Source organism: Amphiura filiformis, chromosome 7 (genome assembly GCF_039555335.1).
Source record: "Amphiura filiformis chromosome 7, Afil_fr2py, whole genome shotgun sequence".
Taxonomy (NCBI): domain Eukaryota; kingdom Metazoa; phylum Echinodermata; class Ophiuroidea; order Amphilepidida; family Amphiuridae; genus Amphiura; species Amphiura filiformis.
The window spans coordinates 30,354,507-30,370,928 of NC_092634.1; the positions used below are offsets into that span (position 1 = coordinate 30,354,507).

The 16,422-nt window shown below is 36.5% G+C and overlaps 1 protein-coding gene across 1 annotated transcript in view; it reads left to right on the forward strand.

Annotated features, from left to right (window-relative positions):
* The first annotated feature begins 5,082 nt into the window (after positions 1-5,082).
* LOC140157785 (homogentisate 1,2-dioxygenase-like) overlaps positions 5,083-16,422 on the forward strand; it is a 29,190-nt gene continuing 17,850 nt past the window's right edge. The window contains exons 1-3 of the mRNA XM_072181033.1: positions 5,083-5,119; positions 13,668-13,739; positions 15,088-15,282. Of these exons, the coding sequence (XP_072037134.1) occupies positions 5,105-5,119; positions 13,668-13,739; positions 15,088-15,282 (282 nt within the window). The 5' untranslated portion in view covers positions 5,083-5,104. The remainder of the gene's footprint in view (positions 5,120-13,667; positions 13,740-15,087; positions 15,283-16,422) is intronic.

Consider the following 16,422-nt stretch of genomic DNA (forward strand, 5'->3'; position numbering starts at 1 on the left):
CCCGTGATACGCGTGTATTTTAACACAGGCGCGCGCGTATATTCTAACCTGACAAAATGTTTTCGTCCGGTATGACTTACTTCTTCTGTGGTATTTTTTATCTTTAAAATGCCCTAAAACGACTTTTTTTTAACTCGGCAGGTTTTTGTCTTAACCAACCAAAAATCTTGATTTTTTAATATGATGATAATAAGACCTGTTTCTAATCGTATAAAAATTCCTGATTTTTGAACTTGCACCATTTTTTAAATATTGTAGTTTTTATTACTCTTTTACCTCACTTTATGACAAAAAATAATGTTTAAGTGCCCATATCATATTCTTCGCAAAGTTGCTTCATTTTTTGTAAATATATTTGGAATGTTGAAAGCCTTTTCTGTAGTTACATATAAAAATATATAGCTATAGGAGTATAGGAGAGAAATTTAGAAGCTTTTAAAAGTACAACCCAAATCAAGCAAATTTGAATTTTCGCTGTGTGCGTATTCATAGCGTACACTTTAATAATAGCGCGTCAAAGTTGAATGGCCCTCCGACTGAACGGCAGTACCCACAACATGGCGGATTCCGCGGAAAAGGCTGACGGCCTCTATTGCGCACTATAGCTGCAATACCAAACGCTTGTCCAGAAATTTAAATTCATAATGAAATCCTGATCAATACGCACATTTTGTGATAAAATCTTATTTTAAACACAACAGTTTTTGACGACCATATTATATTACTTTATCCCTTCATTTCAATTTTTAAAGAAATGTCGACTCGATTGACTTGCGCACTACTGCTGCAATCCCAAACGCTCGTCGCTTATTACAACAATCCAATAAAAAATCTTACACACATTTTTGTACTCTGGCTGGAGTTTTTGCATGTGAAATAATGCACACATTTGTCCATGTGCATGATAATACTAAATTAAAACAATATAATGTTTCATTGCTGTTTAACTTTGTTTTTAAACGCAATTATGCTTTACGTTTACACAACAAAACATTTTTGAATGCCACAAAGATTGACGTGCATTATGTAAGCTTAGGCCTACATCTCTACTAAACATGATGTATACAACATTTAATTTTGATATGTGCATACACATTTCGTTGTACGTACCTTTCATTTGTGCACGTACATTTGCAATATTTATAATACTTGCTTCACTATCGCACAATCCTCGTTTAAATTTTATAATATATTACTGATCATTTTCATCTGTGAAAATATAAACATCTCTTGATTGTCTTCAAGTAAAAAGGCCAACAGTCAAAATATCATACCAAATGTCTGGTCATTTAGCAAGGAATCCAAGCAGGCTAGAACCTGAAGACAGCCTCTCGTAATCCATTTTCCACATCAATCTGCCACACCGATGCGTAGATCATGTAGACAACACTGCCACTGATGAAAACACACGATTCACCTGTCTTTTTTCCAGAAGAACACAAATCAGCAATATATTCCAACGATGAAAATGCATCAAATCTCACAATTCTGGTATTTGAACGGAATTGATGATGATACAGTCACGAAGCTATCTGTTTTCTTCTCTTCTTTCTTCTGTAGCGAAGCTATCTGGTACTGTGACGCTCTCTTCTTTCTTCCAATCCGGGCTTCCAATACAACAGTTAATCAGTTCTGCGTCCTCTTCTTTCTTCTTATGGCTAGCTCACTGAAGGTTTCTTCTTCAAAGCTGAACTAGTCTTTAAGCTTCTTTATCGACTTTGATACCATCTTTGTCGATTTTCAAGTATCTTTCTTCGAAAACTTTGTTGATGTTTTCTTTGGCGATTTTCCAGTTTCTTTCTTCGAAAACTTTGTTGATGTTTTCTTTGGTAATTTTCCAGTTTCTTTCTTCGAAAACTTCGTTGATGTTTTCGTTGTGATTTCTTTGAGTCTTTCTTAGGCTATTTCTTGAAAATGGCGTACCTGTAGATTTACTTTTTCCGCTGCCACCATGTTACGTTCGCTGCCGGCTTATCTTCTTAATAAAACTATGAAATCACACCATCAGGCGAAGTTTTACCATAATTCTTCGACTAGTTAGAGTCCTTTTATTTCTCTCTCCTCTTTTCTTCCCATTCCATAGTTTTACGACATCGCGGTCGGACATTACATTCAAAAGTGAATTACAATAATAAAATACATTCGCAATCCTGGCGCTACGCAAATCTGCGGACATAGCGCGCCACGCCGCGTACTAGTTTGAGCGCATATTGCAATTAATCGCGCATTGATAACATTACCACATGACACCAATCATGAAATCACTAATTGGTTTATGTGCTTGACTGCTAACTGATTGTGACCAAAGATATTAGAACACAGCTCAGTATCTTTGTGGTGACTATCTCTGATAAAAAACATTAATTAACGAATTTCAATTTTAATTCTGGTCAGCAGAGAAAGGAATAAATTCGGAAGACATGACTGTGTTGAAGGTCAGCGATATAGTAGCCCAATTAGGCGACTTTTGACTCGTGGTTCACCGTTGTTCACCGGGGTCGGTGTCGGGCAGTTTAAAGCAATAATGTACGATTTAGGCATACGTCATTTTGTTAGTGTTTACCCAAGATGCTGAATGAAATAATATTTATTGTAATATGCCTGGGAAGGGTTCCTAGCAAGGTAAAGTGAAAGAAACCCCAATGGCTATTTTGTCCGTTTAAAATAGAGTTCTATGGCCGACTTAAAGTCATAATTATGACGTAATTTTGTTATTTATTAATTAATCTTTAGCAGAATTAATAACATAAAAATGGACTTGTAATATGTCTAACTGCTGGGAAGGGTTCCTAGCAAGGGAAAGTGAAAGAAACCCCAATGGCTATTTTGTCCGTTTAAAATAGAGTTCTATGGCCGACTTAAAGTCATTATGACGTAATTTTGTTATTTATTAATTATTTTTTAGCAGAATTAATAACATAAAAATGGGCTGTGGCCGTTTCATGAAGAAGGGGTAGGAGTAAAAAAAAAATCCAATTTTTTCAAGTTACGTTTTACACCTGTTATACCCCCTTCTACCAACACAGCTTAGAGCTGCCGCCCTGTTGACAGTCAAAAAGGTATATTCATTAATTTTCAATAATTTTTCACCATTTCTTTAAAATTATTATTATTGCCGCCCTTAAGGCCAGCCCTGTTTTCTTTTATTACTCTTTTTGCCGCCCCTGTGTCTTCCGCCGCCCCTTCTTTTCTGCCGCCCCCTACTTTTACCCCGGGGGGCTTGCGCCCCCAAAGCCCCCTCCCCTAAATACGCGCATGATGTTAGTGATATTGATTTGCTTTAAAATTATTATTATTGCCGCCCTTAAGGCCAGCCCTTTTTTCTTTTATTACTCTTTTTGCCGCCCCTGTGTCTTCCGCCGCCCCTTCTTTTCTGCCGCCCCCTACTTTTACCCCGGGGGGCTTGCGCCCCCAAAGCCCCCTCCCCTAAATACGCGCATGATGTTAGTGATATTGATTTGCTTTAAAAACACTCATCTTAGGAGTACTTTTTGATTCTAATCTCAATCATACTTATGAGTTAATAAAAAATAAACCTCAAAGAGGTTCTTAGAATTTGGTCTATGAGAGATCTCACTCCAATTGGCAAAATCACTATTCTTAAATCTCTTGCGCTCTCACAGCTTATTTTACCTTTTTCGGTTCTCCCTGACCCACTTGATTCATTTATTAAGGAATTGAATTCTATTATTTTCAATTTTGTTTGGTCAAATAAACCTGATATTGATTAGAAGGAGTAGGCCTACTATTATTGGGAAATACGAGCAAGGCGGTCTTAAAGCCATAATATACGATCTTATAACATGAAATTGTTTGTTTTTTTTCAAACCTGATTTTTTTGCATATTTGTAATTTTTACACATGTCCCAACTTGCACCTAAATGGAATCGGCTAAATTTGTTAGGTCAACAGAGCAAAGTTCGACATCATCATAATTTAAAAATTATGATAATATGTCCTCCCATAGAACTAACCAGTGGGGTTTCTTTCATTTTACCTTATTATTTCAACCTAAAATGGACAGCAACCCTTCCCGTCAGTTATTACGAATATTATTTCAACATTTTGAATAAAGAATAACAAAATCAAAATTTAACGGAAATCGCACATTAAGGCTTTAAGATGACTCATGTTCCGTCCATTATTAATGGTCTCAATATTGCTTGGGTGAATGAGGCCTACCAATGATAGTAGGCCTAGTTGGAAGTATTATAACCACCATTTACATAGCTTAGGTGGTAATCTTATTTGGGAGTGTAACATAAAACCTTCTGATAGATGTATTCATCGTTTATGATAACCAAGAGCTTCTTTTACATTGCAACAATTTTAGAAACAAAGTAAAGAAGCAAATAAGAACAATAAATTGAAAATCTCCAAAAATCGGACGTGAGGGCGGAGACAATATATAATGTTATTTACTGACCGTGGTTATTTATTTTACTTGGAGCTACTTGGCCTTATGTCTCAAATCACTACCGGTAGGCCCTATTGCAAAATCAGTGCAGCTCAGGTCAAGGGTTAGCGCTAGGTCGCTTTTTGGGGTCCCGGACCCACCAAAAAGAGTTCGGACCCCCTGTTTTTAAATTTTCTGCAAGTTCGGGGGTCCCTGCAGACCCCCAGTTTTTCAATCTAGCGCTATTGCAGACATACTATGATGCTGCATTAATTTGTGCAACTCGGACTCACCAAACTCTACTCCGGACCCCCAACTTTTTAATTTTCTGGGGTCCACTCCATGCAGAGCAGACACAGGGGCCCCTGCTCAGGTCAGTGCAGACTTAGATCATATGGAAATGGAAAGTTTATAGGTGTGTTTATAGGCCTACCTGATCCGTGAACTGTGGTGTTTTTTAAAGACTATTTTTATTTGTTTGTTTTTTTAAAGACTATTCTTGTTTATTATTATTTTTTATTTTTTAAATACTTTTACTTTAAAAAAAGCTTTATTCAACAAAACACACATGAAATGATGATGAAATGTAAAAACTTTTACCATTGTTTTGATCCCACCCATGTCACACCTCCAAAATAGACCAATCACAACAATGTTGATGATGGCCTGTCTGTCGATGTCAAAGGTCACACTGTCACGCATGCAAAAATGGCAGATCTGAAGGTGAGTGAAATTTTGTTGCGATTTTTCCTCCAAATCTATGAAAGTGTCATCAAGTCTTTTTGATTGTAACAATTCAGATGTGAAAGCTAAGAAACTCAAGATAAATATTATTGAAGTTTAATCGTAATTTTGTGTGTAAATGAGACGCTACGTCATTAAGCTTACATCAGGGGGCGCAACACTAAAATAAGCGTCCCATAGGTAGGTATGCTAGGTGAATTCAAATTTGCCATCAAACTGCATCATTTTACATATCAAATTAAAGCCCTTTTGTAAAGAAAGCCAAAACTGAAAACATTTTTGTCATAGCACTTTCCGTAACAAAGTTACATCTTGTCAAAGATTGACTTTCATCAAAAAGATTCTGCTAGCAAAATTCCCCAAAACGGCATTTCATGGCATTTAGTGTGTTTCTAGATCTTAGTCTCATGGCGATAGCAGCTTTTTTTAATGGAACTGCTATCAAAATCCCTCTAAAATTCCATGTGCGACTTGATTATCACCATAAAAAATCATATATTTGGGTCAAGTGAAGTATAGAAAACATATTTATGTAGGTTTCCTTCACCGACCTATTCTCGAATTTCTATGTAAATATGCATTGTGTTTGGGCCCCGGTCTCGGCGAATTTCGCTGACTTGCAAATGTGTTAACTAAGGTTTGCCTGGGATAACTACCATAGGATAACGTGTGATTTCGGCCTACTTCGAGCGCCATTCCTGGCGTCCCTGCAATACTTGGCAAAATAATTCCAAAACTTTTGTCGGCATATATCGATGACCGTTGACTTTTTTTCGCTATTTCGCGGTGCAAAAAATATGGCCTAAAAATATACTAAATTCACCACTCACATTTCAAAATCGGAAGTTGTCTTCATCCGCCACAGAGAATTGCTTTTGAGATTAAATGTCAGGTTTTTTCTGCATCTTATCATTGAAGACACTTGTCGAATTCATATGAGCTGATTTTGAGTGATTTAAAGTGAACATGTCGGTAGATATGGTCGCTACAATCTCATATTCACTATGCACTATATTAGCGAATTTCGTTCTTACATAAAATGCGAGTGATTTAGTGTTGCGCCCCTTATAAGGATTTAAAAGTTTTCAAAATCCACATTTGTCACTTTTTAATTAAATTAGAGACAATTTGTAGCTCAACACCGAAGATTTCATGTTTCTGCGACATTTCGTTCAAGAGAAATGTTGTTTTAAAGATCAGTGCCGAAACGCGGAAAATCGCATATTTCGACTTTTCCCCCAATATGCAAGAGTTTGTACAAAACTCACTAAACTGGTGACAGACAACAATTTAAGTAACGTCTTTGAACCAAGTTTAATTTCTTTTCTAGATTATCTGTCTTGCCATTTTGTTTTGGAAAGCACTTGTTAATGAGTGTGAAGTATAAACACCCCCTGTTTCAGTAGTAACAATTATGATCTTTTTGCATAGGCCTACTGAATATGCAGCAAAACGGCTTCATGCAGATTACAATGTCTATTAACTTTAAAACCCGCTTTTTGAGCCTTTTGAAGATTTTTGGGTACAATTTCTAGACTTTGAAGGCGCCTGCTCGGCCAATAAAGCGTTTTTCCCAATAATAATTCATCAGGGTGACTTTTTGTAATACTTGTTTATCATCATGATTGAAATAGAACACATTTCATGAAACGCACTTCTTATTTTGCGCGAAGAATGTAAAAAAACGTGTTCATAACGACGGCCGTTACAAGGGGGCGCAACACTGAATAAGCGTCCCATAGGATAACGTGTGATTTCGGCCTACTTCGAGCGCCATTCCTGGCGTCCCTGCAATACTTGGCAAAATAAATTTGGTATGAAATTAAAGCTCTGTTTCTGTAGATTCCAAAACTTTTGTCGGCATATATCGATGACCGTTGACTTTTTTCGCTATTTCGCGGTGCAAAAAATATGCCCTAAAAATATACTAAATTCACCACTCACATTTCAAAATCGGAAGTTGTCTTCATCCGCCACAGAAAATTGCTTTTGAGATTAAATGTCCGGTTTTTTCTGCATCTTATCATTGAAGACACTTGTCAAAATCATATGAGCTGATTTTGAGTGATTTAAAGTGAACATGTCGGTAGATATTGTCGCTACAATCTCATATTCACTATGCACTATATTAGCCGAATTTCGTTCTTACATAAAATGCGTAGTGATTTAGTGTTGCGCCCCCTCAAACATAAGATCTTAACCAACAAACAACATGGATTTCGATCTAAACACTCGTGTGAATCCCAATTGATTCTCACAATTCATGATTTGGCTAAATCCCTGGACTGTCGAACGCCTTCGGATATGATCATCATGGATTTCTCGAAGGCGTTCGACACGGTCCCACACACAAGACTTCTCCATAAGATTCAGACTTATGGTGTTACAGGCAACACACACAAGTGGATCACAAATTTTCTCACCAAACGTACTCAGAGAGTTGTTGTCAACGGAGATCATTCAAAGTGGGTTCATGTAAAATCTGGTGTCCCACAGGGTACCGTACTGGGCCCGCTGTTGTTTTTGCTCTACCTGAATGATCTCCCTGACAACATCTCATCTGAAGTCAGGCTATTCGCCGACGATTGTGTAGTTTATCGTCAAATTAAAAACAACAATGACATTAAACACGTGCAGTCTGACCTAGACACACTTTTGTCATGGCAAAATACATGGCGAATGCAATTTAATCCGGACAAGTGCTTCATTCTCAAAATATCACATGCAAGAAACAAAACCACTCATCAATACAAACTAGGCCAATCTACTCTTAAAGAACTAAAATCCCATTCTTACTTAGGCGTTAATATCTCTAATGATCTGAAATGGGGTGAACACATTAACTCAGCTGTCTCTAAGGCCAATAGAGTATTAGGTGTAGTACGCAGGAATTTTCATTCCTGCCCCACTGACTTGAAAGCCACAGCGTATAAGTTGTTGGTAAGACCACACTTAGAGTACACTGGAACAGTTTGGGACCCGTATACTGATGACCTATGTACCAAGCTGGAAGCCGTTCAAAGACGTGCGGCGAGATTTGTGTGTAGAGACTACTCACCACACAGCAGCGTTACAAAGATGCTAAACCAACTGCAATGGGACAGCCTCCAACCGCAGGTTCCAAAGCCTCCAGACTGACGATGATGAACAAGATTGTAAGCGATCAGGTGGCCATACCGGCGCCGACGTTCTTACAGCCAGCCCAGCGCCCAACCCGTCTGCAGAATACAAAAGCCTTCAATAGACCATTTGCCAAAAAGGACTGCTTCAATCAGTCCTTTTTTCCACGTACCATTGCTGAATGGAACTATATTCCTGAACACATAATCAACATAGCAAGCCCAGACACTTTCAAGACTAAAGTTATGGTCATTTTCACGGTAAAGGGTGTAACTTTTTAACATTTTGATCCGTAGTGTTCTAATAAAGCCACAGAATTCCATGATTTTTGGCCACATAAGTCATCTAGTTAGCAGCTACCTTGGGTAGCATAATCATCTTCGGGAGTTACTGCGTTCAGTTTTAGCAGGCTTAAATGTACCTAATATTGCCATTTTGAAAAACTATATAAAAAACAGTAACATTGTTGTAAAACCCTGTGTTTTCTTCAGTTAGTTCATGGATAATTTTTCTTATCCTGAAAGTACGGTCATATGTTCAGTAAACACTGCCACATTAGATTTAATTGTGGACAGCCCTGTATTTTTGAGAACCGGACTTCGATATTTGTCGTTTCGGAGGCTTCATTTTCACAATTGTTAACAAACTTTGTGGGTATAGCTTTGGCTCATAATTCTTGGTTATTTCTTCACTTCTTCTTGATTCATAACAGTTGATATCTTAACTTGAAATGGGTAACAAAAATTAGTCGATTTTCAAGCTTTTAAAATGTTTATAAAATCTTGACTTCAAAGAGCCGTTTTTCCGTTAACTTTTTTGAAGCCTCCGAAGCAAACTGTTCAGCAAGCTTGGGCAAATATAAATAAAAGAGCTCATCCAATCTATTTATCAAAATGTAGCAAAGTAGATCCTCAAGTCACTTGTTTTTAAATTGTGGAGATATATATCACCGTTTGAAACTGGGACCCAATACAAACTTTCCGTTAACAATTGAAGCCTCCGAAACAAATGAAGCCTCCGAAAAAACAATAAGGTTAATTATCATCAATGCATATCTAAATTGGTGTGTTCCATATTGATATCTGCATTGTAATTGTTACATGATATGTGCAGAATGTCATAAATTAAAAAAAAAAAATTGATATTATGGTTAATGTTTGAAAAATATACTGATACCCAAGAAAGCCCGTTTCGGAGGCTTCACATGCAAGTTAACACCATACTTTAAAACAAATGGGTGAAAAAATTACCATGTTATAAATCTACTATATCTGCCGCATAAAATCATTGATTCAATACACACAAGAAAATAACAGCTTAGATGATCCCAACAGTGTTGTTTTCAAAAAAACTACTTCTGCAATGTTTAACCATTGTTAACATGAAGCCTCCGAAACAAAAAAAATGACTTGCTGTGATATTTTAATTTTTCTCACAACTGAAATTCAAACATGAAAATTGGTAATTGTGATATTTTTTACCTATTTTTTCATGTCAACTTGTAGTAGTTAGCCAAATATTTTACTTTTATGATCACCTGTGTTGTTAACTGAAGCCTCCGAAACACAAATCGCTTGAATTGCCAATTCTAAAAAATCACTCCAATTTCTGTGAAACTTGGCTGGGAGGTTCCTTTCATCAAGTAGTATTTGTACATGAAGTGAGACATTCAAATTATTTTAGGAACCCAATTAAAACTTAAAAAATATGTTTAAGGTTGGGTTATTTCCATTGCAAATGACCCTTGATGTTAAAATTTGTCAAAATTGCAATTATAAACATAGCAAAACATGGTATAAAATTTAACTTATATCTGTTGACATACTTTGGAATGGGATTTCACGTGTATTCCAGCTTTCATGTCATAATTTTCTGAGCTTATGTAAAATACATTTTTTCTTAGATTTTAACTAAAATGTTATGGAAATGTCAATTTTTTATCAGAAATCAAAAGGTTTAAGCCTTGAAACATTATTTTACTGGAATTTAAGTTGCTTCTATGCATGATTACAGTAAGCACCGGAGGAAAACGCGATCGCGGTTTTTGCGGCCGCAATTGCGTTTTTTGGGTGAAATTGCGTTTTTTCAAATTTTTTTTTTTTTTTTTTTTTAATTTTTAATTTTTTTAGAAGTTATAGACCCTAAATTACTTGTTATTGAAGGTTGGAACCTCCGAAATACTGCTACTTAAAAAAAAAAAAAAAAGATTTAAAAATTCTGAGATTTTTGTTCAAAGCTGGATAAAGTTGTACATTTTAATTACTGTTGCTTCTATTGAACAGCCAGGGACATATTGAATTAACATGCATTGCTAGCTGTTCAATAGAAGCAAAAGTAATTAAAATGTACAAATTTACCCAGTTTTGAAAAAATCTCAGAATTTTAAATCTTTTTTTATTTTTTTATGTAGCAGTATTTCGGAGGTGCCAACCTTCAATAACAAGTAATTTAGGTCTACAACTTCTAAAAAAATTAAAAATTAAAAAAAAAAAAAAAAAAAAATTGTGTTTTTTTTGGGAAATCGCGTTTTTTTGCGTTTTTTGGAATATCGTGGTGCGTTTTTTGGCTTCCAAAATCGCGTTTTTATCCAGTGCTTAGATTACAGTAAACAGAAACATATTTAAGTGGTTTGAAATTTTGACCCTAAAAAACAAAAGTTACACCCTTTACTGTGAAAATGACCTTACAGCATATCTCAGAGAGACCTCAGCAAAAAAAAACTAGCAAACCCTCGTGCGCACCCACTACCCTCTGCGGGTGACCTCATCAGAGGAGTTGCAGAGTATTCTTTCAAAGTCAAAGTCAGTCATCACCGACTGTATGTATTGTGACAGAACATTGTCATTATTGCTTGACTAAAATTAGTACGAGGAACCCATACCGTACTTAGCTCTGCTAGTATACGTCGAACAACTGAATACAAGCACAACGTATGGACCAATATATTTTTGTAAACATTTTAGGCATATAACAAAATGTATACTACTATAGTACTATTATAGTTTCTTCCCTATGAGTATGACCTATAAAAGTTACCTGTTATCAAAGTGTCCGCAAAAAACTGGTCATCACAAGTATCTTTGATGCTGAAAACTAAGGATATTCACGCAGGGACAGGCCAAAAACCTTACCTCGATCGTAAAATCCAGCCGATGCATGTCATAAATAATTCATTATTCCATTGTGTAAATGTCACTGATTGTGTCCATGTATTGTTATTGCACCTGCGATCTCGCGCGAGAGCAGTTGTCAACCTGAATTTATACTCGATCGCTGGATCAGCACGTGAATTTGCCTCTCGAAAACCTCTACAAGGTTGTTGCAACTTGCATCGAGCATGCTGACTGGCTTAGCAATTATCAAAGTAGTTTTGTAAACCAATCAGGTTAGGCGTACTTTACTGGCGAGTCACATTAATTAATACCGTAAAAGGCCGTTGCGTTCATTGATTGGCTTACGATTTCAAAGAATGGCTTTTGCAACCAATCACAATACGGGTTATATGACGCCCGTCGGAAATTTTGCATACGTCCACGATGACGTCATGAATATGATTATCAATATGTCCGACGTGACCAGAGTCAATTTGTTTATAAATGTCCGTCGCCCTTTCTCGCTGCATTTCAGGGGTCCAAATAGAAAATAAAACTTACATTCACAACACAACTCTGATTTTTTCCTAAAAATTGGCTGATTTTCACAACATTTTACATGTTTTGGCTTTTTTTACTCAAGGGTTTTAATTTGACATATAAAATGATGCAGTTTGATGCAAATTTGAATTCACCTTTCATACCTAAGGCCATCTGCAATTGATTCTGAGTTTCCTGTTGCCGGCCGGGGTCAGTTTTGACTGCCGGGTCAAATAGAGAAATAATTCATTATTTGAAATTTCTATAGGATTATCTGATTATCATCTTCCAAAGAAAATGACAGCTCTGTCAGGTCCATCGAATTTGGTATACATGTACTTTGAAACAAACTGTGTACACAGGACCAATGGCTAAAGTCCTCTCCAAAGGATGGAGCACTATCATGGTTCATTTACCCACTTGTAAATATACTACCATATTTACGTATGTGCCCCAAAATGATCTAAACAAATATCCCTTTTCATCTGCATCAAGTCAGGGCATATAAATATTAGTAAAAAAAAAAACCCCAAAAAAAAGCGTTTTTTTGAAGTGCTTGAAAAAACTCATTTCCATTAAGGTGGTACTAGCTACACCCCTTGATAAATTTGTGACTATTTTTGCATTTTTCTCAAAAAATAATAACATACTAGTAACAAAAGTTATGTATATGGGGCAAGGAATCCAGTTACTCCACTGGAATTTCAGTGACTCAAGACAAGTGGTATGTTATTTATGATTCTTAAACACTTGAGAACGTTCCTGCAATCTTATTGGTTCTTTCCTAGCTTTACCCGTGTGATATGACACGATATTACACGGGTCAGCGCTGTAAAAGGCGTCAACGCGACACGCTGTACTCGCTATTTGGACCAAACGAGGCGCACAGCAACAACGGGACTGATCGATTTTAAGCCCTAGGTAATTCCTTGCAAAATGTAGATTTAATTTGATTAAAATTTGTATGATATTTTTATTTGAATTGAAGTGTTTAAGAATGAGAATAAAGGTATTGTTTTTAGTCGCTGTCGTGCATCTATCGTCTCATATAACACGGGCGACATCATTATTTTTGGCTTAAAACAACTCGGCTTTGCCTTGTTGTTTTACTTAAAATAATGATGTCGCTCGTGTTATAAATATGAGACGATAGATGCACTCCAGCGTTTAAAAACAATACCTTTATTCTCTAATAAGAAAAGTGGTATCCGGTACCGCTAGAATGTACCTCATTTCTTAACATCCACTTGTCTTGAATCACTGAAATTTCAGTGAAGTAATTGGATTCCTTGACCCTATAATATACATAACTTTTGCTACCAGTGTGTAGTTATTTTTTTTGTTGAGAAAAGTGCAAAATTAGTCACAAAATTTATCAGGGGTGTAGTACCACCTTAAATCAATAGTTATTCAGCAGATATATATGTCACTTTTCAGGTTTTAGCCAGAATTCAGGTTTTTTGTGAGTCCAAATTCCATGTTTTTATTTATTTTCAGCCTGTTTGGGTGCTTTTTGGCCGGCATTCACATGCTTTTTCAGGGTTTTCTCACCAGTGTTGCCAGTGTCTGGTTTTTTTTAGTGAAACTGAATAGCATCTTTGACTCATAGATGCCATAAAGAAAATTTACAGATTTAAGGAAATGTTTGCTCTACCTTCCTATTCAGGAAATTTTTACACCACCAAGTGGCGTCTCTGGTCACTGAAGTGTATTTGTTTATATCATGACTGAAACTTTAATGCTTTCAATATGTTCTCCTTTTTTCTCCCCCACAGTATATGAGTGGTTTTGGCAATGAATTTGCCACTGAAGATCCCCGTTGCCCAAATGCATTACCAAAGGGGCAGGTGAGTGAGTCATAATGTTAAAAAGCTTAAGACCAAAGTTCTCTGTTCTGCAGAAAACAATATAATTTCACAAAATCGGGAGATACATGTAAAAGACAAGAAATGGGATACATATGATTCGATGAGGAGGGTACAGGAACCCTGATAAGGCAGTCAAGATAAGGCAGTCAATAGGTCATCAGACTTCAGCACGAGAGGACCAGAGTTTGAGCTCTGGTGTGGTTGGATGGAAAATATTCTCGAGAAAATAATTGCATTAACTTGGACAAGGAACTGGCTGCCTAGTTGACTCAGTTAATGTCTGTATGTCGCTTTGGGAGATCCAGGTTGCGATAGTTATATGTGGGTAGACTAGGAGACTGTGCCTACATGTACTGTATCCCTGAATGTTGATTAGAGGTTAATAACTGCGCATCGGTTATTTGGAGGGCATTGTGAAAAATCTAAACATTTTGCCTTTGGAACCGAGGAATATCCCGATATTCCGAGGTCCAAAGCAAAATGTTTAGATTTTTCACAATGCCCGTTATATAACCGATGCAAAGTTATTAACCTCATTCATAACCGTCACTTTGATCTTTTAACTTTACAAAATAACACCAAATTTTCCTCAAAAGTTTGTAAAATAAACAATTTTACATCTTCCCTTTCCCAAAATCGATCAGGCTAAAACAAAAGCGACCAATAACAAAAGTGCGTATCAGAATCTGTGCAAATATGGTAGCGCCATAATCCAAATATGGCAGCCAGCGCAAGAGTTCGTTGGACGACAATACGGAGCACGCAGAAGTCAATTGTGTGCGACATTGGAACAAATCGCATTTTGCGGTCAATTGTGAGATATTAATGACCTCGATTTGCGTTCGCGTTTTCACAAATAATAAAATATGATTGGATCGCACGCATCGCGTTTATTAATGAGGTTATGAATAATGGTTAATATAAGGTGTGTCTTGGGCCACAGTGGTCTGCAAAAAAAGTATGCTTTATCAAAATCTTACTGGGCTAGGAAATCTTGAGGAGTACATTTTATACATTAAGATAGTTCAATGGCTTAATTAGGCTTGAACATAAAAAAAGTTTTGAGATAATTTCTCAAAATATCAAGAGCTATCTCAAGAACCACAACCACCGCTTGTTTGTACTCATTTTGATGCATTTTTCATGCTGATTCCAAATATGGTTATGAAAATGTACAATTATGAAATTTTTGAATATTTTACAAAATATTTGAAGCTTTTCGTCTGCAGAGAGAGTTAAATGACCTCCCTATTCTAAGAGCAAAAAATACATAATATGGGCTCTAGAATCTTAACTTTAATCACTTTTAAAATATGTTTTGTTGCAGAACAATCCGCAAAAGTGCGCCTACGATCTGTATGCTGAGCAGCTCTCCGGGACGGCATTCACAGCACCCAGAGTTGCTAACCGCCGCAGCTGGTTGTACCGCTTACGGCCTTCAGCGCTGCACAAACCATTTAAGCCAATTGACCAGGGTAATCTGACCAATAACTGGGATGAGTGGAAGCCAAATCCTAATCAGGTATGCATATAAACTAGGGCTCAACCGATTATCGGATCGGATATTGTATCGGCCCAATATTTTTCGATATCGTATCGGATCGGATATCGGTAAAAAAACAAAAAAAATTGTAATATTTTTTTGGGTGGAGGGCAAAAAACAACTTTTCTAGGCATTTTAATGTTGCCATGGGTTCTTCGGAGGGTTTCTCGCCAAAGAATGTTTGCGGTTGTTAATATCTAATTTTTTAGACATTTTCACTGCTGACATTCGCTTCCTTACTGATCAAATACTTGGTAAACAACAGCAGTCTCCTTCGCAGATGTTCTACATCATTGCTGTATGCTTTCAATAATTACGTAAGGCCATCGTAATTAAATCCTGTGTCTCAAAGCTGCCGCCCGCGTTAGTAAAATCGTGCGCGTAGTCCTCTTTGAAAATCAAGAAATTCATTTTTTTTTATCTCTTTTTATTTTTTTTTTAACAAAAAGGCGAAAATAAAACTCAAAATTCGTAATTTATTTCAAGTTTTCGATTTTTTCGCAAACTTTGGACACGAAAATAATAAAAGAGAAGAATAATAGTTTGTAGCAGTGACTTTTTTGTCTGCTATTCCAACATTTACAACTTTGAATATTATTTGCACAAAATGCTTGTCCGAAATCCTGTACTGATACATAAAAAAAATTAAAATAAAAAAAACACCGCATTCCGCATTAGGTTTCGAATTTCTCACAAGCTTTGAGACACAGGATTTAATTAAGATGGCCTAATAATATTATGTATAAAATTGCTGGATTTTACGACTCTCCGCTACATCCAATCACAATAGAGGATGATAAAGATGGATTCGGTATTTGGTAGGTCCATATATATATACTAATACAACCCTAAAAGGTTGATGTAGTGTGTCATAACCCCCTGGAATAGTGCATGATGGGTATTGGAAGAAAGATCCTGATTTTGGCCTCAAATTGGGCTATTCCAGTTGAAATCCATACACCCCCTATGGAAGACATGACCTTAATCTTCCATACAGGGAGTGTGAATTTCAAATGGGGTTACCTAAATGGATGACTCCATTTGAAATCGACACCCACCCCATGTGTGGGAGATTTTAAAAGGTCATGTCTTTCATAGGGGTGTATGGATTTCAACTGG